Source organism: Delphinapterus leucas, chromosome 19 (assembly GCF_059928025.1).
Source record: "Delphinapterus leucas isolate spDelLeu-1000000601 "Yukka" chromosome 19, BTC_Dleu_Yukka2, whole genome shotgun sequence".
Classification (NCBI taxonomy): domain Eukaryota; kingdom Metazoa; phylum Chordata; class Mammalia; order Artiodactyla; family Monodontidae; genus Delphinapterus; species Delphinapterus leucas.
Genome location: NC_143147.1, coordinates 60,734,779 through 60,757,828, shown reverse-complemented (window position 1 = coordinate 60,757,828; position 23,050 = coordinate 60,734,779). Strand labels below are relative to the sequence as shown.

The 23,050-nt window shown below is 54.5% G+C and overlaps 1 protein-coding gene across 2 annotated transcripts; it reads right to left on the bottom strand.

Annotated features, from left to right (window-relative positions):
• Nucleotides 1–2,541: 2,541 nt before the first annotated feature.
• On the bottom strand, nucleotides 2,542–18,441 carry CANT1 (calcium activated nucleotidase 1). Of its 2 annotated transcripts, XM_022589440.2 has the most exons (4): nucleotides 18,322–18,440; nucleotides 7,628–8,280; nucleotides 5,649–5,852; nucleotides 2,542–4,794 (listed from the first exon to the last, which is right to left on the bottom strand). In XM_022589440.2, the coding sequence occupies exons 2-4, from the start codon at nucleotides 8,256–8,258 to the stop codon at nucleotides 4,424–4,426; spliced, it is 1,206 nt and encodes a 401-aa protein (XP_022445148.1). In that variant the 5' UTR covers nucleotides 8,259–8,280; nucleotides 18,322–18,440; the 3' UTR covers nucleotides 2,542–4,423. The 2 variants fall into 2 exon arrangements, with proteins under 2 accessions (XP_022445148.1, XP_089757719.1); XM_089901593.1 differs by lacking the exon at nucleotides 5,649–5,852 and having other exon boundaries at nucleotides 18,322–18,441.
• Nucleotides 18,442–23,050: the final 4,609 nt, after the last annotated feature.

The following is a 23,050-nucleotide window of genomic DNA, read 5'->3' as shown; positions in this document are numbered from 1 at the left end:
TGAGCACAATGGCGGTTCCCTGGTTTGATCACTGAGCTGTGGTTATGTGAGAGGCTGTCACTGGACAAAATTACAGCAACACTGTACACTGTTGCTGTGAAGGGAACACAGCAACACTATTCTAGTTTGGCAACTTCTTTGTGGTTTAAAATGACTTTAAAATAAAAAGTGGTGGGGGAAAAAGTGGTGAAAGCTGACTTTCTTGCCTTGTTCCCAGCCTTCGAAGGAAAGTCTCTCACCATGAAGTATGATGTTAGCTGCAGGTTTTTCACAGATGACATTTACCAGCTTAAAGAAGTTCCTTTTATTTCTAGTTTGCTAAGAGTTTCTTTGCTTATTTATTTTTTTTGTTTTTGTTTTCGTTGTTTTTGCGGTACGCGGGCCTCTCACTGTTGTGGCCTCTCCCGTTGCGGAGCACAGGCTCCGGACGCGCAGGCTCAGCGGCCATGGCTCACGGGCCCAGCCGCTCCGCGGCATGTGGGATCTACCCGGACCAGGGCACGAACCTGTGTCCCCTGCATCGGCAGGCGGACTCTCAACCACTGAGCCGCCAGGGAAGCCCCGCTTATTTGTTTTAAAATCATGAACAGGTACCGGATTTTGTCAAATGTTTTTTCTGTATCTTTTGAGATTATCACACGTTTTTTCCTTTTTCGTCTGTTAATATGGTGAATTATGTGGATTTTAGAATATTAAACCAACCTTGCCTTCCAGGAATAAATCACACTTTGTCATGAAGTATTTTCATTTTTATATGATGCTGTATTCAACTGGCTAAATTTTTGCCCAGGACGTTTGGCTCTATGTTCATGAGCGACACTGGTCTGTATTTTTCTTTTCTCATATTTGTCTTGTTTTGGTATCAGGGTAATGGTGCCCTCACAGAATGAGTTGGGAAGTGTTCCCAGTTCCCAAAATCATGGAAGATTTTGTGTTGGCTCGTTATGATTTCTTCCTTAAACGTTTGGCGCAATTTACCAGTAAAGCCAGTTGCCCTTGGAATTTTCTTTGTGTGAAGGTATTTTATTTCCACTTTACCCACATCTTTTAACAAGTTTATTAAGGTATAATTTACCTGGAAATTTACCAATTTAAAGTGCACAAGGAGACACCGTTAACATTTGTAAAGAAACTAAGCTCATTTTCTTTCACCCAGTTCTGAGATGACTTTGGGAAATTTCTTTTTGCTAGTGACACTCAGGTGTGAGTGGCCGGCAGGCACGAGTCACTGCGAGTCCAGGGTACAGCGGTTACTTAAGGACACAGTCAAGAGACGATTTTCCATGCCTTCCTCATCCGTGTGCAGCTCTCCATCCTGTTCCCGCTCAGCCCCATGCACTCTGGCTCCCCCCACGACCCCCCGGAACTGTTCTCACAAGGTTCGCCAAGAACATCACGTCTTCCTTGTTGCTTGGCCCGTGGACACGCTCAACCTTCTTACTTGACCTCCTGCGGAGTCTGACAGAAGGGACGAAGCAGGATGGGCACGCTGCCACTTGACCCCACGCTCCCCTGGTGTCCTGTACCAGTGCAGGCCTCCCTTCCTCACCAGTCCCTTCCTTCTGTGCGCCTGAGCCTTCTTCTTAGGACTTCTTAGGGCCCCGCGTGTCCTGCAGAACGATCTCATTCTTTCCTGCAGACTCACCAGACTCCCTAGTGACACCTGGACCAGTCTAGACCTCTCGCCGGGGCCCACCTCACTACCAGTCTTCCAGCACCTCCAACAGAATGGGTGAGCAGCTGCTAAGGAAGAATCAGGTGATTTTCTACTCCCCTCTGTGAATGGATTCACTTACTGTTCACGACAGCTCTGTGAAGTAGCTCCATTATCATCGTCCTTTCACAGTGGAAGAAGTCAAAGGACAGAGAGGTTAGATGATCTACCCACAGTCATACCGCTGGGAAGTGTCAGAGCCAGGACTGGAACCCGGGAGTGACTCAGAGCCTATATATTGTTTCTTTAGGTAAGAAGTGGATTTATTCAGAGAGAAACACACTCTACAGACAGAGTGTGGGCCATTTCAGAGGGCGAGAGTAGGCTCAGAGCCTGTATTCTTTTTTGTTTTTTTAGTATTTATTTATTCATTTCTTTGGCTGTGCCGGGTCTTAGTTGCGGCACGAGGCATCTTTGTTGCTGCGTGCAGGATCTTAGTTGCGTTATGTGGGATCTAGTTCCCTGACCAGGGATCGAACCTGGGCCCCCTGCATTGGGAGCATAAATTCTTAAGCACTGGACCACCGGGGAAGTCCCAGAGCCTATATTCTTAACCACTCTGACCAAAAGAGCATCTTCAGACTTGGGGAAAAGTTGGACTGGATGATTCAGTTTCCAAAAAGTCTCCTCGACTGCAAAGGTCCATGGGTCCCTATCCTGTGAACTCCCACAGCACATCAGCCATCCTGTGTCAAGAAGGCTTCTGGCTTGTTCCTTGCCAGGACCCCCTCTTCACCCCCACAGGGAGCACACCGTTCACTGAGCCCCTGTGTGACTCAGCTCTCATGTCCGCTGGGGCAGCGCCGAAAGACAGCACAGACCAGGAGACAAAGAGAATACACTTTATTGTTTCCAAAACAATGGCTCCAGTAGGAAGGGGCACAATCATTATGCTTACAGCAGCGAATACAGGGGGGAAAGGCTAGCTTTAAAATATTTGAAAATCACTGTGTGAAAATGGTGCTTCTGGGCACCTGAGTCTTGGATCTCAACTCAGTGACTGTCCCCAGTCCTCCAATCTTCCTAATTCCATCTTTGTATTTTTAATATCACACAGCCCTGATGTCATTCATGGATGTTTATCAAGGAGGAGTGTCAGGGAGCCCAGCTGGGCAAAGTCAGGAAAGACTTGGGCCTTCAGACTGTGTCCAGTGGGAGCTGAGTTCCAGAGAAACATGTCACGTTCAAAGGTTTGTTTTCTGTTCTTTTGCTGTTTGTTTTACAGTGGAAGAAACAGACAACCAGCACAAGAATGAGGGATCCTTCCTGGGTTCCCTCCAAGCATCTGTATTAAAGTTTCAAAGAGGGAAAAGTCTGTGAGACAGGGGGTCCACACAGTAGCAGCCAGGGCCTAAAACACAGCCCTTCCCAGCCATCACGAACCCTACATCCTCCTGAGGGGTGAGGTAGCTTCTGGGCGAGGGGGCGCCGTGGGCTGATGGCAACGGCCCTTCTAGGCTCTGGTCCTGGCTGACCTCTGTCCCAAACCCTCCGCCTTTTACCCTGGAGCGTGGAGAAGAGGCCACAGGTACTGAGACACACCAAGGTTTCTGTGAAGAGTTTCCAGGAAGAAGAGGCTGAGGAGAAATAAAAGGCTAGGACAGAAACCACAGGGCCGGGCAGGCCTCGTCCACAGCCTCCAGGGTAAGGGAGCCCCAGTGCCTGGGGCAGGGTGTAGGCTCGCCAGAGCCCAGGGCCCCACTTGACTCAGGAAATACAAATTCAAGTCATTCATGCAAGTCTTCCAAGGAATGGCAATTTCTGATAATTGCTAGAAAACAGCAATGTATCCTTATCCTTATCTTTGTATCCTTTGACCAAGGACTTAGAAAGGGTTGAAAACTTGCCTGACCGACTGTAACTGCTTAATCACCATTTCCTTCACTGCTGGGAATGAATCTGTTAACCACAAGACTTTGTTCTGGTAAGATTTGCCAATTCCACTTTATAAGAAAGGAAATTACTTTAATTAATATAAGTTAATAATAAAACTTCAAAGTGCTACACAGCCGCAGAATTTTCCTGAAGGCAGAAAACGGGGTCGGTCACTTGAATGGAGAAGTTTGATGGGGGCGCAGATGGTGGGCCTGCGTCCCCTCTTGCAGCACTTTGGGCACCTGTGGCGTTCCTGGAGGCCCGCCCTCGCTCTCACAGCCCTGTGATGTCCTGTAGCGTAAACGGGTTCTTTTCCAGGGGTCTGGAGGGGTGGATTTAATGCCCGGGGCTCACGAGGAAGGAAGAGAAGGGGGCAGCCCAGGAGCACCTAACTGGAAGGCCTGCTTCAGACTCACTGCTGTGTTCCCAGAGGGGGCACAGTGCTTGACACACAGTAGGAGCTCAAGAAATAGTTATTGAACAAAAGAAGAAATGGAGAGAAAAGAAAGGTAGGTCAGATGGAAGAAAGGGCTGAATCAGAGGATGGGCCCCAAATTAAGATGCCTGCAATGACTAGCTTATACCACCAGATGGCAGTGCAGGGAAATGTCCGGCCTGCGGTCCCAAGACCCCCGCCCCTTCCCCTCTGAGAAGATCTCAGGCTGGGACTGAGCTCCCAATTCTGGAAATCTCTAGACCAGGTATACACCTCAGAGTTCCGAGGAAAAACATCACATAAAAGTGCAGTCCTCGGGTTTTTATAAAATTTGAGTCCTGACGTAGCTTAAAACTGTCCACCCCCCAGCCTTGTTCATCGTCTTGATTTTTCCCAGTTTAAATGAACTCTATGCCCTCATACTTCACACTCCCGATCTTGGTCTCGGGCAGGAGGAAGCGTCCGTCGAGCGTGAAGGCCATGATATAGGTGGCGATCTGGCCGCTGTCCTCCTCGGACTTGAGGGCCACGATGATCTGGTCATCGGTGTTGGGGATGAACTTGAAGGAGGAGAAGCCGTGCGTGGGGACCACCTCCCCCACGTGGCTGACGGAGATGTCGCCGAAGTCCTGCGCGGCACTCAGCAGCAGGTTGGTGCCCCTGCGCTCGTCATCCTCCTCACTGTAGCGCTCGTGGCTGGCGCGGCGCGGCAGGAAGAACCAGCGCTGCAGTGTGTCGCTCCAGCAGGCAGACTCGTGGATGAGGTAGCCTGGGGACACACAGACCGGTCACCGCCCGCCCTCCCCAGAGCCAGGGCGGCCTCGCCCCTGCACGCAGACCCACGAGCGGCCCGGCGCCGGAGCAGCGTCACCGTCATCTTTTCTTTAGGTTTCCATGTGCCTTTGCTCCCACCTGTCCAGAGTGACTGAGCCTGGGACAGCAGCACAGAGCCCGTGGGGCCGCGCTGAGTCTCTGCTGCGCCACTCTCTGGCCACCCTTCCTCGCCGGCTTCCCCAGCGCTGCCGAGTAGCCGTGGCTGCAAGGTCTGTCTGTATTTCACCTCCTTGGTGCTACTCAAGTGGCGCAAAGGAGAGCGCCAGGGGAAGAGGCACGAGGAACATGCAGGTCCGATCTGTGAAGATGGATCAGGGCGGGTGGGGAGAGGCTGCCTCGAAGCAGAAAAGTATGGGAAGTGAGCCTATCTGGGCGTGAAGCCATGTCCTCAGTCACATGCCCCAGGCCTAGAGGTGACCAGGCCGCTCTAAGCACCACCATCCCCACTACAAACCATGACTCTTGGAAACGAGGGCAAAGAAGCAAAGCTCTGTGCACCTGCTCCCACCACGTCAGATGCAAGGCCTGACCCCAGGGTGGCGGCCGGGAGGACGCTGTAGACGGGGCTGCTGTCTGAGCCTGCCGGGCCATCTGTCTGGGTGAGTCGGGGTGAGAGAAAAAATGTCTCATTGGCCCCTGAACCCAGTGGCCTGGTGGGAGCAACCGTCAGAGACAGCCGAATCGTCAAACAAGGAAGAAGCGAAGCCCATGCTCGGCAAGCAACAGGTGGAGGCCGCATGCTCGCAGCCACCCGTCTGCGCAGCGCCCGCTCGCGGGCCTGGCTCTCACCTGGCGGCCGGATCCCAGCAGCAGCCCGCAGGGCGTTGTAGCTGGACACCCAGTTCTCGTGGTCCACGCTGCCCCTGCAGCCCACCACCTTCACCCACTCCGGGTTCTCGTTCAGCACCTCCCCCGTGGCGGTGGTCCATTCCTTGCCCAGGCCGCCCACATACAGATGCTCGTCCTTCACAGCCAGCCACTCAGCTTTGAAGCCTGGGGACAGGAAGACAGGGGGCGGGCCTGAGGCGACGGCCAGCCCTCTGCTGGCCTGGCTCCGTGTGTCTGGTCAGGCAAGAGCAGAGAGCTCTCTGGGTCCGCAGCCTTGGGCGTCAGAGGTCCCTCGGGGCGGCCACAAGAGAGCAGAGGCCAGGCCAGCCTGCTGGGAGCTCCACCCCAGAGGGTAGGCGGTTGGGATCCTCTCTTTAGCGCTGACCCCACGGCGTTCATGAGGCGCAGATGGACGCCACCTCTGCCTGCTGCCTCTCCCTTCTCTCTCCCGGCCCTCCGGAGCCCCCGCATCTTCCTCCCAAACTCACCCCAGAAACCCTGCTGGGACCACCCGCCTCACAACCCACGTGAACCCTGCTGCGCCCTGCACAGCCAGAAAGGCCCACCCCCCACTCACAAATCCACAGACCCCAAGCTCCCTGTTTCTCGAGCCGTCAGCCCCGACTCAGACTACACCCAATCCTAGGAAAGTGTAGCGAAGTGTCACACAGAACGCGCCTGCGGTCCTTGAGGCCACACCTGACACATCCCTGAGTCAACTATGTGCCAGTGGCCAGACCTAAGCGGGGCTTGGCGTGGGGGCTCATGGTAGCCACGCCAAACAGTGTTTGTTTTCTTAGACATATTTACTTACTACGAGCTTAGTTTTGAAGGCTGTGTGGGTGCTTTGTTCTTCTAGCATATTCTCACCTGTTCCTACACCGTGCTCTAAATTGTGCTTGCTTCGCAAATGTTTTGCAAATTTCCTGCCACCCCGAGGAGCTGGGGCTGCAACCCTCCCTGCAAGATGCTTCTCTGCAGGTGGCTCTGGACGACGGACCACAGGGCAGCCCTGAGCTCCCTTTATCCAAGGGGCAAACAGAACTACTGGATGGTGCCCTTCACGCCCTGACAGCCTGAGGCAGGAAGCGGACAGCCAATGCTTTCAATAAAACGGTGGCTGAGACAGTCCTGCCAACCTGCCCAGCCTTGAGCACACTTGGGAGAGATTTTTATCACCAGGAGAGGGGGAGGAAGAGGGGCGGGGGAGGGCCTGGCAGCGGCCCAGGGAGTTAATGCGATTCCTCCTTTGACCTCAGGCGCCTGCCGTGGAGTTTGGCTTTCTAGAAGGTGCGGACCCACCCGAGGGCACAGGCACACGCAGAAGTTGGTGCCAACTCTCCTGCCGCCCTGTCCGAAGGCTCTGGGCACTCAGGCTCCCTCTCGCAGCTCTCCTATCCACCTGCTGGCAAACAGCAGAGCAGTGGGGCACAGCCGATGCCAGAGGTCCAGATTCCACTCAAGGGGTGGGGGGCGGTCACTGCTGCTCACACAGACCTTCCTTCTGCTGGGTTTTCAGAAAGGAGACGTTTGCTTTTTAATAAAGTCTTGGTTCAAAATGAGAAAATCTGACGACCCGGCTTTAAAGGTGAGGCATGTGGAGGGTGCAGGACGCAGAAAGGGGCTGGTTCCTGGGGGCAGTGAGAGCAGCGGCGGCGGAGCCCAGCCCCGCTCCTGGAGAGGCCCCGCCTCCCCCGCAGGCCCCCAGCAGAAGCTCGTGCTCCTGGACACAGCTTTCGTTCGATGTCTCGGAGGCTTCTGCTCACGCTCTGGGGGCCGCAGGTCAGAGGCAGGGAGGAGACTAGATCTCCCTGACGTCCCCTCCCTCTGGACCCGTGACTGCTTCACTGCACACGTGTGCAAACCAAGCCAGCTGAGGGTGACCCAGGACCTGTCCTCTAGCACTGCAACGAGCCCAGGGGACAGATGGCCCGACTGACCTTTCCCCACGGTTCCGTCGCCGTCGGACAGGATCACCCAGGGCACGGCCTTGGAGCCTTCGATCTGGTAGACAACGCCTGTCCGGTCATCCACGGAGTAGAGCTTCCCATTGAAGACAATCAGATCTGACAGCTCCATGCCCCGCCCCTTTTCCGCCAGGTGGGACTCCAGGACCTCGCGGCCTTGGTCCCACTCCACGGCCACCCTGTCCCCACTGTCTGACAGGGTCAGATAGCCCTTCTTCAGGTAACTGACCCAGGTGTTTTCCTCTTGGGCCCTTGACTCTGTGTCCAGGTCGGCAATGACAGCGATTCTGTACCGAGTCCCGCCCGGTGTCCTCTGGGGGGCTGACAGGGGGTAGGTGTCGTTGTACCGGTCAGCGGATGCCTGGCCGAGCCTCCAGTTGTGGGCATTGGGCACGGGGGGCCGGCCAGGAGGAGGGCGGTGGGCGTAGAGCAGCCAGAGGACAGCGGCACCCAGGAAGGAGGGCAGGATCACCTTCCAGCGGGGGCGGAAGCGGGGGTCTGCGGCCTTGGTCATGGACGCCAGCACGGGAAGGCCCCCCACGCTGATCCGGAGGGAGTGCATAGACTCATTCCATTCCAGGGGGTCGGAGGGCTGGACGGGCATCAGACTGAAGGGCAGGCGGGACCTGCAACCCAGGGGGAAAGGAGAAGTCAGCGACGGGCCAGGCACAGCACTTCCCGCTTCTGTGAGGGCACACGGTCTGAGGTCGCCTCAACCAGGGTAAAGAGCACTGCCGCGACTCTGTGCCATTACTACTTCCTTGGCTTAAGTAAACCCCGACTCTAGCAGTATCTGTGTTTACTCTTATTCAGCAAGAAGAAAAGTCTTTCCAAAGCAATGTTATTCCATCTCCTCTATCCCAGCTGGCAAGACAGAAAGCTCGGTGAGAGAAGGTTCCGTGTAGGTTCCGTGCTTTGCAATCTTGCTGGAGGGGCAGCACGTGCTGGGGGGTGGGGTGGGGGTCAGGCAGGACAGGGTAACAGAGAGAGTACAGGTGTGTATTTTAATCCAAGGTCACCTCAGCCGAGAAGCCCTCCCTGACAGCTCTGCTCCCGATGACGGCACTCTCCATCCCCTTCCCTGGCATCTGTCACCACCTGACATCATGTTATAGTTATCAGTTTGTTCACCTGTGTCCCCAACTCCTAGAACAGTGCACAGTGCAGACGCGTGCTCACTGAGTGAGTGAGCTGTTACTTCCTCCTGGGTTAGGTTTCTGTAACATTCAAATATAAGTATAAAACACATTCAATCCAAACAAAAATAGTTCTGGTTTTGGCAACATCCGTCCCCTGGCATCTTTCTGTAATGCAAATGGCTGAGGGACCAGAGTCTGACGGGCCCTCACCGACTGGAGCCCAGCGTGTCAGCTCCAAGGACAGCGTGGCTCGCCACAGCCCATTCCCTGGGCGCAGCTCGAGGCACAGCTCCAGAGCGGGTTGTAGCGGCCAGGAACAGCAGCTCCTGTCCCCGGCACAGACCACGCAGCTCAGCGAGGCCATAGCGGCACCAGGCCGGCGCTGTCTCCGGGGCGGAATCAGCAGAACGCCAGCCCTCGGCCGCTCTCAGTCTCGGCCTCCAGCTGTAACTCAGTAGGTCTCAGCCTGAGAAACTTCCCTCGGGCCATGGAGCATTTCTGCCTTGGCCCCCAAAACAACCAACGGTGTGACTTTCCGTGCAGATGCCCCTCCCTCCACCAGGCAGCAGCTGGGAAGGCTGTGGGGTCTCACGGGGATCTGGTGGCTCTGTGTCACCCCCCACCCTTTGCCCCCCAAATGCAGAGCGTGCGGCCCCGCTCCTAGGATGGAAAATCACAGCAACAGGTCCACATGGAAACCAGGCCTTCCCCTTCCCTTGCTTTTTGGACATTCTTAGGTTTCGTCCACAGGGTCAAGTGCAGAAAAGTGACTTCTAAGGAGGAAGCAAGACGCGTGGGGCCCTGCAGAACGGCCTCGGAGCCTTCCTCTCCTTCCCTGGGCACTGGCTCCCAGCTCCCCTTCTGGGAGAGGGCTCCCTCCTCCCCCAGGAAGCAGCCCCCCAAGTTGCCATGGAGCTGCAAGCTGGTCGCTGAGGACTCTGCAGGAGAAACAGGAGTCCCAGCCCCTCCTCTGGTCTCGCCAAACCGAGGCTTCAAAAGCACAGCCAGGCCAAAGCTGCCCTGTGTCCACGTCCAGCCCAGTGTCACCACTGAGCTCTCAATTCCTGCATCTCACCTCCTAGTCAGAATTCTGCCTGGATTTCTAACATGCACTCGCCCACAAATCCTCCCCCCACAGGAATAGAGGTGGTGATGGAGGACGGCCATAATTGCAGTTGCCCTGGTCAAAACTTTCATCGAAACCTTGGGAGATGGAACTTTCCACCTGAACATACTTTGACAGTAAGTTATGAACCACCACCACCTCAAAAAGCCTAGGCACAGCCCTGGTTCCCCTCCTCGCAGCACCTGCTCCGCCAGCAGGCCCTAGCAATCCGGCCACCCCTCTCCTCCCCATCGGCTCCCATCTGCTCTCACGGCCCCTTCTCACTGCAACCACACAGGCTGCCCTCCAGCCCCTGCTGCCACTCCCCTCCCTGACAGCCACTGGTGCCCCGCAGCCAGCGACACCTGCTATTCAAGCCAGTCCCTCCGGCCACGTCATTCCCTGCTTCGTGAGCAAACCCTTGCTACTTACACGACCCCTGCCAGCCCTCACCCCTCCCCAGCAACTGGCCACGCCAGCCTCCCTTCTGTCCCGACGGCCCAGCCGGCCCTCGTCCCCCAGACAGGGCTTGCCGTCCTCCCGCCCCGGCTCCTGGCTGTCTCGCTTTCACCTCCTCAGGACTTCCCTGCCCACCCTGTGCCCGCCCACCCTCTACTCCACAGCATCCAGTGCTGAAGGAGTGAAAAATACACCCACTTCCTGAGCAGCCCCTCAGCGTCTTGCCCCTGAGCCCCACCTTAGTTACGCGCAAGCCCATGGCCCTGGATCACTCCCTGATGGTCGAGTTGCCTCCTGGTCACAGAGCCGCAGGTGCAGTGGACACAGTGTCTGCCAGTGAAGATGTGTCGCCATTGCGATGTGGCGTCCTCACCGCCCCCGGTCAACCCTCTCCCCGTCCCTGAGTCACTATCCTCACTGTCACCAGTGATCCTGTCCCATCTTCCGCCCACTCGCGCCAAGCAGAGAATCTGAGGCCACGGTCCAGGGGCCAGTGGAGCCCGCCGGCCGCCCAGCCCTGGTCCGGGCGGAGCGCCTCCTGCTCCTGCTCAGGCTCAGTGCAGCCCCGCCTGCTCTTCTGGTTCCTTCCCGCCATCTGGACTGGTCCAAATCTCCCATCCGAGTCACCGCTCTATCTCCAGATTACACTCGCAGGTACACTGAAAGCACTTGGTATGTTAATGGATGAAGGTGAATCCATGAATCTATGAATGAATGGAGAGCCCGCCCCCACCCTGTGACACCTCTGTTCCCCCTGACCTCACCATCCTGGAACAGCATTCACTCTCCCGTCCATGCCAGGGTCTGCCCCCTGCCCCCGGAGATGACCCACCGACAGGCCTGCTCCGGGGTCCCAGCCCCGAGATCAGCCCGTAGGGTGTCTTGTTGCACCTCCTGCCAGCAGGCACGGGGATGAGTTGTGACCTGTCTGTGGTCCTCCTCCTGCCTGTCTCTTCTCAGCCCCCAAGGCTGGCTCCTTCCTTGCCACCCACCTCTTCTCCTGAATCCACACCTTCTGAGCCTGAATCTTCCCCCGGAATCCAGGCTAGGAGCCCAGCTGCCGAGCTTCCTGTGGCCGGAGCAGGTTCCCCTCAGGAACGTACTGCTGGCTGAGGGCACTCCAGCCCTCAGGGGCCATCCTCAGTCAAAATCACTCACCTCCTCACATCCAGGCAGGTGCCAGGTCCCCTCACCCGTCTGTACCCCAGCTCTGGATTCCCGCCCCCACGGCCTCTGCCCTGGTCCTGTCTCACCTTGGCCTCCTGATGACCCAGACCGTCTGGGTCCAACCTGAGTTCTGCCACTTACCAGCCGCATGACCTCAGACAAGCGCCCTGGCTTCTCTGGGCCTCCGTCTCTCCACGTGTGGACTGTGTCTGTGACGTGCTGGCTTCCCAGTGCCACGGCCGCTGGCTCAGATGCTGTAGGCCTTGGCGCTGACTGCCTGCCACTGGCTGGCTGCTTTGTTCCTCACTTTACTAGCACCTTCGCCCACCTGCTGGGGGGGGGTGCGGCTTTGCAGGCAAAGCTGGCTAGGTGCCTGCCCATCCCTGCAAGCACCAGGCACGGCTGCAGAGTCAGTGACCTGGACAGCCTGCAAAGCTGAGAATATCCATGCTCTTTCCCCCCCCAGGAACAGATCCCCAGGCTAGACCCTTCCCAATCTATCCAGCACACAACCGACAGAAAGATTTTCCTAAAAAGTGAAACTTTACTAGCCCCCAACGCCTTCCTGCTAAAGGACAAGCTCCGCAGCCTGCAGGGAAAGCCTCATCGCCTCGCGTGCGCTCCCCACGCACAGCACGTTGTCTGCAATCCCACGATCCGTGTGCTGAAGCCCTGCCTGGGATGCCTTCTCCACCCGGCCACACGGAACCACCTAGAAGTCCCTGGCTGTCCCATGAGAGTCATGCCTCCGCTGTCCCTTCCCCCTCCTGCCCTGCGTCTATGAAGTGCCCTTCCCCCACCAGTAAGCGTCCCTCCTGCGGGGGGGCTGACACTGGTCCCAGAGGCACCCAGGCCGAATCCCAGAACCTGTGACTGTCTCCTTCTACGGCAACAGAGACTCTGCAGATGAGAGCAAGTCAAGGGCCTTGCGATGGGGAGATTATCCAGGTGGGGCCGCAAATGCGATGTGTCACGGAAGGGAGACAGAGGGAGACTCGATGACTAAGAAGAGGTCCACAGCCAAGAAACGCGGGGGACCCCCAGAAGCTGGAAAGAGGAGAGGACGGATTGCCCCCTGGCGCCTTCAGTGGGAGCGTGGCCTTGCCCACACCATGATTTCAGCCCAGTGAAATGACATTCAGATGGACTTCTGGCCTCCAGAACTACGAGGGCCAGTGAAGATGTGTCACCATGTGTTCTTTTCAGCCAGCAAGTTTGTGGTGATCTGTCAGGGCAGCCCTAGAAACCAACGCACCCCTGATGTGCCTGCCGCACCTCTGTGTGAGGCCTCTCTCTGGGCAGGGGCTCTGCCATCTGTCTGGCTGCGATCCGGTCCACAGCCTCCCCACTTGACTCTGAGCCCAGGAGCGAAGGGGCTCTGCTCAGTCAGGTTGGCTCCCAAGACCTAAGGACACCTGGGGTTCGATCACCTTTTGTTAAATAAACAATCATTCAACTGCTCTCAGTGACAGGAGAACTCAGGCTGCCTTCCAGAAAATCCCTTTAGCTTCACCACTGGATCAAAGCCCAACCTTGGTCTCCATCCCTCCTTTAGGATCCCAAGGAATTACTTTTATTTTGTAGAAAAGAAAGTTTACAATCCCATGCGTTTTCACGCCATGCCACGGTCTGCTGGTTTATCACCTAAAACTGATGGCGAGCTGCCTGTAGTGTCTTATTGCTGGAGGTCTGGTGCCAAGCGAGAGCTTGCATTTTCATTAAAAAACCAAACCAAACCAAACCAAACCACGAGAACCAAGAGAAACGAGCCAGCGCAGGTGAGAGGTGAAATGGACAAAGCCGTTCCCAGTAGGGCCTGGCTGACGCTTCTCCCCCTGCCCACGCACCTGCAAACACTAAGCAGGTTAAATGTCTGCTTTAGTGTAACAAGAAGTTTGTCAGTCCCACCACGTGCAGCATGATGGGCTGACTTTATATAACCCGGGAAACTGGAACCGAGTTGCTGCAGTAAAAAGTCACAGGCTCTTTCACCAGCCAGGCTCGCCTGTTGAGGGGCCCTGCAGCCAAGTCCTCTCCTGCTCAGAAACCCCAGGGCACGGCACCCCTGCTGGCTTCCTTCTCCATCGCCAGCCCCACTGCAACATCCACAGAAAGAAGTCGCTGATTGTCAAGGGGCAACAACCATCCAGGAGGCTCGAGTCCTAATTTCCTTCCCGGTCCCCCCTCTTTAGGGTGGGTATCAAGAACGGCTCACTGACACTCATGCTTTTCCGGTTTCTGTCGAACCAAAACTTCCTTAGAAAACAGGCCTGAAACAGCCAGGGGTGGCATTGGGGTCTGTCCGCTTGCCAGTGGGTTCCCAGGCCCAAGGAAGGCGGTGCGACCTCTTCCTGCATGTCTGTCCAGGGTGACGCCGCCTCCCCACCCCAGAAGCAGGAGCCCCTCCGAGGTCTGGTTACGGTGAAGAATGAGGACGGGCTCCGACACCCCTACCTCCACGGGCCATCCTTGGGCCTTTCGCCACTGGACTTAGCAGGGCTTAGACAAAAGCGGGCGGCAACTCTGGACACAGCTGAGCGCCTCTTTCTGTAGCTTCCTTTAGGAACACTGGTGTGACAGGTGGCAGGGCAAACAGGTTTAATGACAGCTGCCAGGGCAAAACTCCTCCCCTTCAGGATCTAGGGAGGCAGGAAGCGACAGGAGGCCCCTCCCAGCTCCCTGTCGCCCAGAGTGGCGGCCACTCTCCTCCCAGCCTCTCACTCCTGCAGAGCAGCTGCCTTCCCTTCCCTGCCTCGGTCTCTGATCTGAACGGTCCCGGGGAGCGGCATCCAGACAGCAGACGGGCCTCAGAGTTCCCGCTCTGCTCATTGCCCAAGGGCACTTCCTGGTTAGAAAGTCAAGAGCTAATCCCGTCGACATCACTGACTCTTCGGGGCTGCAAAGACAGAGGCCAAGGGCTTCAAAGCCGCAGCGAGGCAGCATCTCAAAGGATGCGGGTGATGTGTCTCAGCTCCTTGAGAATGTGACCTGACTCATGGCATTCTTCTGTTCTGGACTCGCCAAGGCTTCCTATTTTGTATTTGGAAAGTCCATGTCAAGTTTGGACAGGGTGGGCAGCAGACGGAAACCAGGGAGGAAGGAAAAGGTCCCAGCAGTCCAGTATGTCCTTTAGGGACTCCTGAGGTCAGGGCTGACTCTGCGTGCTACCTAGCTCTGCACCTCCCCTGACTCCTCTCTTTCTCTGCAAACAGGCATTCACAACTGCCTACTGAATCCAGTTAAATACACCTTGAGATAACTTAGTTTTCAGCCCTCTGTCTTGTTTTGAAGTCGCTACCCAAGAGGAGTGAATTCGTTTTCTGCTGCTGCTGTAACAAATCACCGCAGACTCAGCAGCTTAAACACCACAAACTTATTTTAGTCTTGCAGGACAGAAGTCTGACGTGGGTCTCACTAAAATCAAGGGCTGTGTGCCCTCCTGAGGGGCTGGTGGAGAATCTGCTTCCTGGCCTTTTCCAGCTTCTCATGGCCGTCCACATTTCACGGCCCCCTCCTCCACCTTCAAAGCCGGCAATATTGCATCTCTCTAGCCTTCCTGCCATCATTTCCCTCTGAAGTTCTCCTGTCTCCCTCTTCCACTTTTAAAGACCCTGTGATTACACTGGGACCACCTGAATAATCCAGGGTGATTTCCCTATTTAAAGGTTGCCGGTTAACAAGCTTAATTCTGTCTGCTGCCTTAATCTCCCTTCGTCACGTGATATATTTGTAGATTCTGGGGGGTCAGGATGTGGACACCTTGGGGGGGCATTATTCTGCCAACCACAAGGAGGGAGACAGGGAAAGAACCTCCAGCTTTTCCCACGGGGCAGGGCCATTCACACATGGCTCTGTCTCTGGGGCAGGTGGCACAGTGTCAGGACCATCCACAGTTTTGCAGTTATCCCATCACAGTAGGGCTGCGTGAGCTTCAGTTGTATCGTTAATGTTATACTTGGAGGATTTTTAGCAAAAAGTTATCTTCCCAGTTGGAAGTGAGGTCCCAAACAAAACCACACATCATTGGGGTTGCTTCCCAGAGAGCCCACAAATATGGGGACACAATCACCCCACGATCGACCTGAATCAGGGCTTGCTCCGACAGTGGAGGGGCGCTTGCAAGAACCCATCTTCTCCCCCACTTTTCTCAGTGGCCATCATCACTGGGACTCATTCAACCCTTGGGACCCCTTGGGGCCCTTCTGGGTGGGCTCCAACCTCACCCTCACTCTCACACCGCCAGTAACCATAGCTGTATCTGGTCTGGCCTCGTCTGCACACTGCCATCTGGAGCCCTGCTCCGGCCTCATTCCCCACGACCCATTCTGCCGGCTGAGCACGAATGGAAGTAGGGCTCTGCTTCAGAGCCTGGAGCTGCGAGTTCCACTTAATGACTGGACTTACTACAGAGAAACACGTAGGAGTCAAAAAAAAGTGTAGAAAAAGAGAAAACCGAACATCTTCCCAAACAGATTTCTCTATTATCAGGATTATTTTTTCCTAATTGATCACCTTGGTCTAATAAAAAGGAAAATCAACATAAAAGTCCTTAAAGATCAATATGAAAGTTTTAGATTCCCCTAATGTTGGCATTTAGTAAGATCTTTCCGGGAATCTCCACAGTCCAGAGTGTTACTGGAGGGAAAAGAATAATCACTGGCTTTTTTTTTTTTTCCTGTGTCCTAGGTACCATTCCACAAACATCTGAACAATAGGGAAATGACTTCCTTATCATAGTGCAGAGCTATTTCAGGACTCTGGACCACATTCCCAGAGCTGAGATACTCTTGTTTTTGAAGGAGAAAACACTAGGGCATTGATCCACCTACCCACCCCCCCCCAGCCGCCATGAGGATGGCCACATTGCTGCCTGGGAAGTCCCGAGACTCAGATGAAAGGGGCGTGTGTCTGTGGCAGCCTCCAAGTGCTCACCTCAAAGGCCACATTCAGGGAGTGGGGTGGACACAGCCGCTCCTCCTGCACCCTGGGTCCCTCCTCCCTGCCTCTGTGGCTCGGGAATGCCTGGCACATGCTCAGGGTGCCGTCAGACCGGCATGTAAAAAATCCCTCAAGTATCAACGGCTTAAAGTCTATGACACTGCTGTGGGCTATGAAAAAAAGGTGTGACCTACATTTGGTGAACATCTTTAGGGGGAAGATAGGAGACTTTCAGCTAACAGAAGGTATCAAACGATCAGATCATATGGTGGCACAAAGTATACTTGCACACACGGGATTTCCTCCACCACCCTGTGATGTCACAGTGCCTTCTGGGAGCAGATGAGAAATTTGGATGAGAAAAAGAGTGAGAAGACAGAGAATCCTGTTCCCAGACCACTGCAGTGGCCTCATGACAGCTCCTGAACAAATCTACACTTCCCCTGAGTCCTCTCCCGAAGACACTCTCAGGACGCAGCCCCTACCAAGTGCAGAGGGAGGGGCTGGCCAGTCAGTGGGCCTCTCAGGCCGAATAGAGGGCTCATTGAGGCCGGCAGGGAGGGGGCCCCCGGGGAGGCTGCTGGTTGCTCTGGGAGGTGCCCCACCATGCCCACAGGCTCAGGCTGGGCCGTTCCACTGAGAGGCCTGTGGGGTGGGGCTGGGGGCTGGAGGAGGGCCCACAGCCTAATCCAGGAAGATCTTTCTCAATCAAGCTCCTCAAAGGGAGAGGAGGGAGAGGCTGCAGAGACACCCCCCACCCCCGGCTCCTGAAGGACTGCAGCACTGGCTTCCTTCTCATGGACCCCCTGTGACCCCACGCTTTGGTCAAGTTTTGGTCCTTACACTGAAGAGCCAGCAAGATTCAGTCGACACCAGATGCGCGCTCCCAAACCTACAATCTGTTGAGAACGTGGTGGGAAAAAATGTCAAGCACATACCCCGAGACAGGCAGGCAAAATGGAGCAAGAGTGCTAAGGGACACTGGTCTCCTGGGGGACACGCAGGTGCCCAGGAAAAGATGTGCCTGGCAGACAAAAGGGTGAGCGCAGGTGCAGGTGCCTGCCAAGCCTAGGGACATGAGAGCAAGGGAGAGGCACCAAGCGGCAAGGATGGGCAGGAGGTGCCTGTCCCAGGGATGGTGCCCATCCAGGCCAGATGGAGGCTGGGAGGAGGGGAGAAGGCAGGATGTACAGTTTGGGTGCAAAAGGAAGAAAAGTGCTGAAGGGAAGGAGAGGAAGGCCTGCTGGGGTGGGGAAGGCTGGCCTGCTGCAGGTACGACAAAGTGCCAGTCAGAGAGCGGAGGGCTCCCTAACTGGTTAGGAGAGGCCCTGCGTAGGTCAGAGGAGCAGCAATGAAATCACAGCGGGCAGGGGAGGGTTGTTCTCAAGGATAGTTAAGCGTCAGAAAGGGAATGCATCCTTCAGGGTCAGAGGGGGTGATGTCCCACTCTAGTCAGAGCGGGGAGGTGTCCACAAGTCGGGGGTTGGGGCGGGGGGGAGTCTTGCAAGTCTGAGAGGGAGGAGTCCTGCAGTCAGAAAGGGTAGGAGTCCCCCAGGTCAGAAGGGGTTGGAGTGCCGCCGTCAGACGGGATAGGTATCTCATAAGTCAGAGGCGGGGAGGTGTCCGGCAAGTCAGAGGAAGTAAGAGTCTTACAAGTCAGAGGGAGGAGGTGTCCGCCACCAGTCGGGAGAAGAGGACAGTTTCTCAAGAGTCAGAGGGAGGCGTCCCACCACAGCGAGTCAGGGGGCAGGGGCCCCGCTCAGTCAGATGGGGAGGGATCCTGGGGGGGCCGGGGTCGGGACGCGGCGGGGTCGGAGGAGGCGGCGGGCGCCGGCGGCCGCGGGCAGGCCGTCACTCACCCGGTGCGGGCTGGCTCCGGGGCCCGCGGGCAGCGGGGCCTCGCTGCGGGCAGTGCCGGGACCTAGCGAGCGGCCGACTTCCGCCCGGCGTGCTCGCCCCGCCTCCGGCCAACACGCTCCCGGCAGCCTCTGCTCTGCGGCTGCGCGCGGGTCGCCGAGCCGGCTGCTGGGAGTTGTAGTTTTTGCTGCTCAGCGAGCGGGTCCGGGAGGAGGAGCCGCCGGCCAGGGGATAGAACGGAGGGAGGGGCGTTGGAGTCTGCGCCCACCCGCAGGCCATCTCCGCCGCGTAATTCCGGAACTTTGGCCAAGGCAAAATGGGAAGGGGGTGGGATGAAGGCTATGAGGAAGGGGTTATCATTCCTCGAGCTGAGATTACAGGACCCCTCTCCTGGAGGCAGAGAAGCGTGGGCCCCTTTCTGCCACCCTCATTCTCAGAGAGCCCCTCTCCTTGGCTCTTCTAATCGGCCACATCGGAATGTTGATCCGTTTCCAAAGCAAAGATCAGATCTACAGGCTGTACTGTCCTGGGAGGTGGAGGGTCCTGGGGATGGGGTGGAGGTTTCGCTGCCACTGGTTGGCAATCAACGAATCCTCTCCCAAATCAGGGTCTCTGATTCATCTCGTTTTGCCAGTCTCCTCCCCAGCCCCTGGGGCTGTTTTAATGGAAGTGTTAAAAGGTATCCTGGCCCTTCACCCCCCAAGTCCTGCAATGTGCCTATTTCAGAAATCCTGAAAAAACCTGGTAGCAGTGGCGCGTCACCCAAGAGCTTGGCTAGGAGGGTGCCTCAGTGCTCTGCAGGTCTGCACCTGATTCAGCCTTTCGCTGCCTGCAAACAGCCTCGTGTCTCCCAAGAGCTTACAGATGCACAAGGGAAAAATTCAAATTATATAAATGGTGCACAGTGAAAAATAACCCCCGGTCCCGTTCTGCATTCCCTGCCCAGAGACGATCACTATTACTAGTTTCTTCCTAGATGTATTTTATGACACACAAACTAATCATAAACACATATATTAAATTACCTTATTAAAAAAATGGAAATGTGCTGAACATGGTTCTGCATTTTTTTCGGGGGGGGAACCTTCTTGAATTCATTTGTTCCATACACCATATATACTGTTATTATTGTAAATTCTTCAAATCTTTTATTTATTAAGATATCTAAATCTATATATGCCTCCCAGCTTAAGAACTAAAACCTTAGCCCCGTTCTCCTGAAAGCTCTTTTGCTACTCCTCCCTCTTCCCAATTCCCTCCCACCCCAAGAGGTAATCACAATCTTGCATGTTGCGTTAATAATCATTCTCCTGCTTGATTTTATAATTTTAGCAAATAGGTATGTATCCCTAAACAACATATATACCTATTATAACTTTTACAACAATGAACTAAAACTCTATGCAGTGGATGAAAGATCAGGTCGCTCCAGAGGTATTATCAGGTGTATTAATTTTGCCCACTGATGGCATTAAATGTCTTTTCATTGCCTGACTACTGAGAGTTTGTTTCTTATATTTTTCGGTCGTTTCTATTTCTTCTTCTGGAGATGCCCCAACATCTCTGTGCTCTTTTTAGGAAAGAATCCATCTTCCCGCATTGATATGTATGCAATGCCAGTTTTGTCATAGATCAAGTTTCCATATACACATGGGTCTGTCTGGGGGCTTTCTGTTGTACTGATATAATTTCTCATAGTAGCTCCAATATCACTTCCCTCATCATTACCTCTTTATAATAAGCCTTCATATGTTGCAGGACAATTCCGCACCCCCTCCCACTATATCCCACCCACCCCAGCCTTTTAGGATTTTGAATGGGATTGCTTTGAATCTGCAGATTACTTGGGAGAGAATTGAGATTTTTATGGTGATGAGTCTTCTACCCACGAGCATGGTTTGCCTCTCTATTTACCGAGGTCTTCTTTAACGTCTTTCAATAAGGTTTGTGATTTTTCACTTCACATTAATGCTTGTTCCATATCATTATATAGAGAGCTGCTTCATTCTCTAGAGAGCCACGTGGTATTGCGCTGTGTGGATGTCCTGTAATTTCTTTTACCAGGCCCCTAATGATGTCCTTTTAGGCTACCTGTGATCTTTCTACATTACAGTGACGCTTCCGGACATATCCCAGAACGTACTTATTTGAGCACAGTTATAAGTATATCTGTAGGATAAATTCCTAGAAGAAAAATGATTAGATCAAAGGGGCCTTGCATCCTCTGGTGAATAGACACTGCCTTCCCGGGAGGCTGTGGCATGGAATTGCCTTCCTCCCAGTCTACAATCATGTACAACCAGGTTTTCCTTCCGATTTTCATTGTCCTTGTCCTCTTTGCATCCTAGGAGACTTCACCGTGACCTTCTCCTGGAAATGCTCTCCTCCTTTTGTTTCTGTGGCTCTGCATAAAAAACTAAAAATTCTTCACTTTAATTGTTCATTCATGTGTCTACTTACTCATTCACTCATTCGTTTCAGAGTGAAATGCCTAGAATCGTGCAGTCCACCAGGGGGCCCTCCTATTTTGTACATCAAGTAAAGTAGTATTACCTAACTGGTCCGTCTAGGACTATCTCTGTGTAACTGAAAGTGCTGGAAAGGAATTCCCAAAATAGGGGAGTAAATGTTGAGAGATGGAGAAACCGAGGCATGGGGCATTTAATGTCTTGATTAGAGTCGGACAGCATATAAAGGGCAAAAGTAAGACGGTGAGTGTATTTTCCTCTCCCCGACCTCCCACCTTGGCATGGAGTCCAGAGGGCAGTCCTTCTCATAGTGAGAGTGTCTTCTCCAGGTGTAAGGATCACAGCAGATTAGCCTGTTGCATCCTTGCAGTCGCCAGTCTGATTCCCACCTGCCCCCAACCCTTCCAGAACACCAGCAGCGCCATCCAGGAGCAATGAGGGTGGGCCAGCGGCCAGGGAGGCTGGGTCTGGCTGCCAAGTTTCCATCTCAGCTCCTTTCCCAACTCCTCATGGAGGCTCTCCCACCCCCATCCCTTGGCAGTGGGAAGCCACCATCCTAGCCTTCCTGTAGCTACCCTTTGGAAGGGAATTCAAGAGTTTGCAATACCAGTCTCTGCCCTTGACAGTGGGATGGCTGGGCAGCCTGGCCCAAAATAGCTGGGAGAGGCAGAATGTTAGGGCCCCAGGGGGAAAAAGTCACAGCGCCGTTAATGACAGGCTGTGCTTATCTGGAACCGAGCGCCTTGCCGACGTTAACCGAGGTCACGTAGTTTTTTCCGAGGATGAGAAAACAAGCAGAGTAAGCACAGTGACATGCCCAGGGAGAGAGAAGGAATTGCCAAACCAGGGAGTGCACAGAATGTGCTGCGTCTGGGCGGGGATTCCAGGGAATGTGCCCCCCTCCCAGCACCGTGAGCCGCTGGGTTTTACATCCCGTGAGTTGCCCTTGTCTGAGAATGTGGAGCCACTTGGGAATGAATGTTCAGGAAGACATTAGCAGTTTGGCTCAGACATCCTTGTGCAGGAGGTGTGGGCTCCTAGGGAATTCCAGGATGGGTGTGGCCTACGGCTCTTCTGGGAGCTTAAGAGACCTCTTTGGGCGGGGAGGGCTCATCATTCTGGTTGGCCTTGGCCTCTGACCCATCTCAGGGCTGATGAAATCTCCCCCAGTCACTGCTGCTGGCTTTGGGTTCTAATTCGTTAATTTTGGTTTTTCACCATGACTCTTGTCCTAGAGCCAGCCCAGACTGCCTGACGGGAAGATACTTGCTGAACTGGGAACATTCTGCCCTGGTTGCTGGGGGCGGGTGGCTTTGGCCACGATGGAGAGAATCAAGCATTGCCAAATCTGTCCTACTTACCACTTTAAAGCAGTAAGGAAGTACCTGACAACGGGCATCAGGGCCCTGGCCAGCTCCATTTGCGTGACATAATATTTCTTTTATTGAGAGCTGACTTTGCTTTCTTTGGGAGCCTAGCCTGGCGAATCTTTGCCCAGTTGCCTGTTGGCTTGAGTTGTGGGCCCTGGTGGCACTACCCAACATGTACTCAGACTTCAGTTCCCATTCTCTGGAACTTCCCTCACCTCTGAGACTTCTCTTTCTCATGAATATCTTGGGAAACCCTAGGCTCTTGTTGCCACATTTAATATCAACACCCCCTAACCCCCAGTTTCTGCCTCAAAAAAATGAGTAATCTCTTCCTAACTCTTGGGAGATGTGGGGACTCAACCCAAGAGGAGAGAGGGAAGATTATCCCTGGAAAAACACTGATAGCTATAATGAACATTCTCATGCTTTACCCCAAATCCCCCAGTACAAAAAAACTCTGAAAACGTAGCGTTCCCTTAAATGTGGCACAAAACAAATTTCACGGAACAGTGTGACTTGAACTGTTGGGAGACTGTACATGCCCTTTATTTGTGCCACTTAGGACTATGTACGTGTCTGATGAAGGGGCCCTGCCCAAAGCCTACTGGGTAAGATGCTCTAGTGATAGTTGCGGCCTATGCTAGGTACATCTGTCCTCACAGGTTCCAGTAAGACACCCTGGACCTGGCTCTGCTTTACAGGCAAGGGGCCTAAGGCTCGCCAAGGTAGGGCAGCATCCCCTGGCTGAGGACTCAAAGACTCCTTTTAGAACAAGCCAGCTGCTGCAGGAAGACATGGTCATTGTCTGGCTGTATTTCTAGAGCTCTGCTCTATATTGGGCCTCTGAGTTCATGTCTTGGAAGGATCTTAAAGGTAACTCTCTTAGTTTTTCA

Excerpts from the sequence above, each read along its gene's own strand:
- CANT1 (XM_022589440.2), bottom strand. The coding sequence starts at position 8,258 with ATGCCCGTCCAGCCCTCCGACCCCCTGGAATGGAATGAGTCTATGCAC. Across the intron at positions 5,853-7,627 it reads CGACGGAACCGTGGGGAAAG|GCTTCAAAGCTGAGTGGCTG; the intron begins GTCAGTCGGGCC and ends TCCTGTCCCCAG. Across the intron at positions 4,795-5,648 it reads TGCTGGGATCCGGCCGCCAG|GCTACCTCATCCACGAGTCT; the intron begins GTGAGAGCCAGG and ends GTGTGTCCCCAG.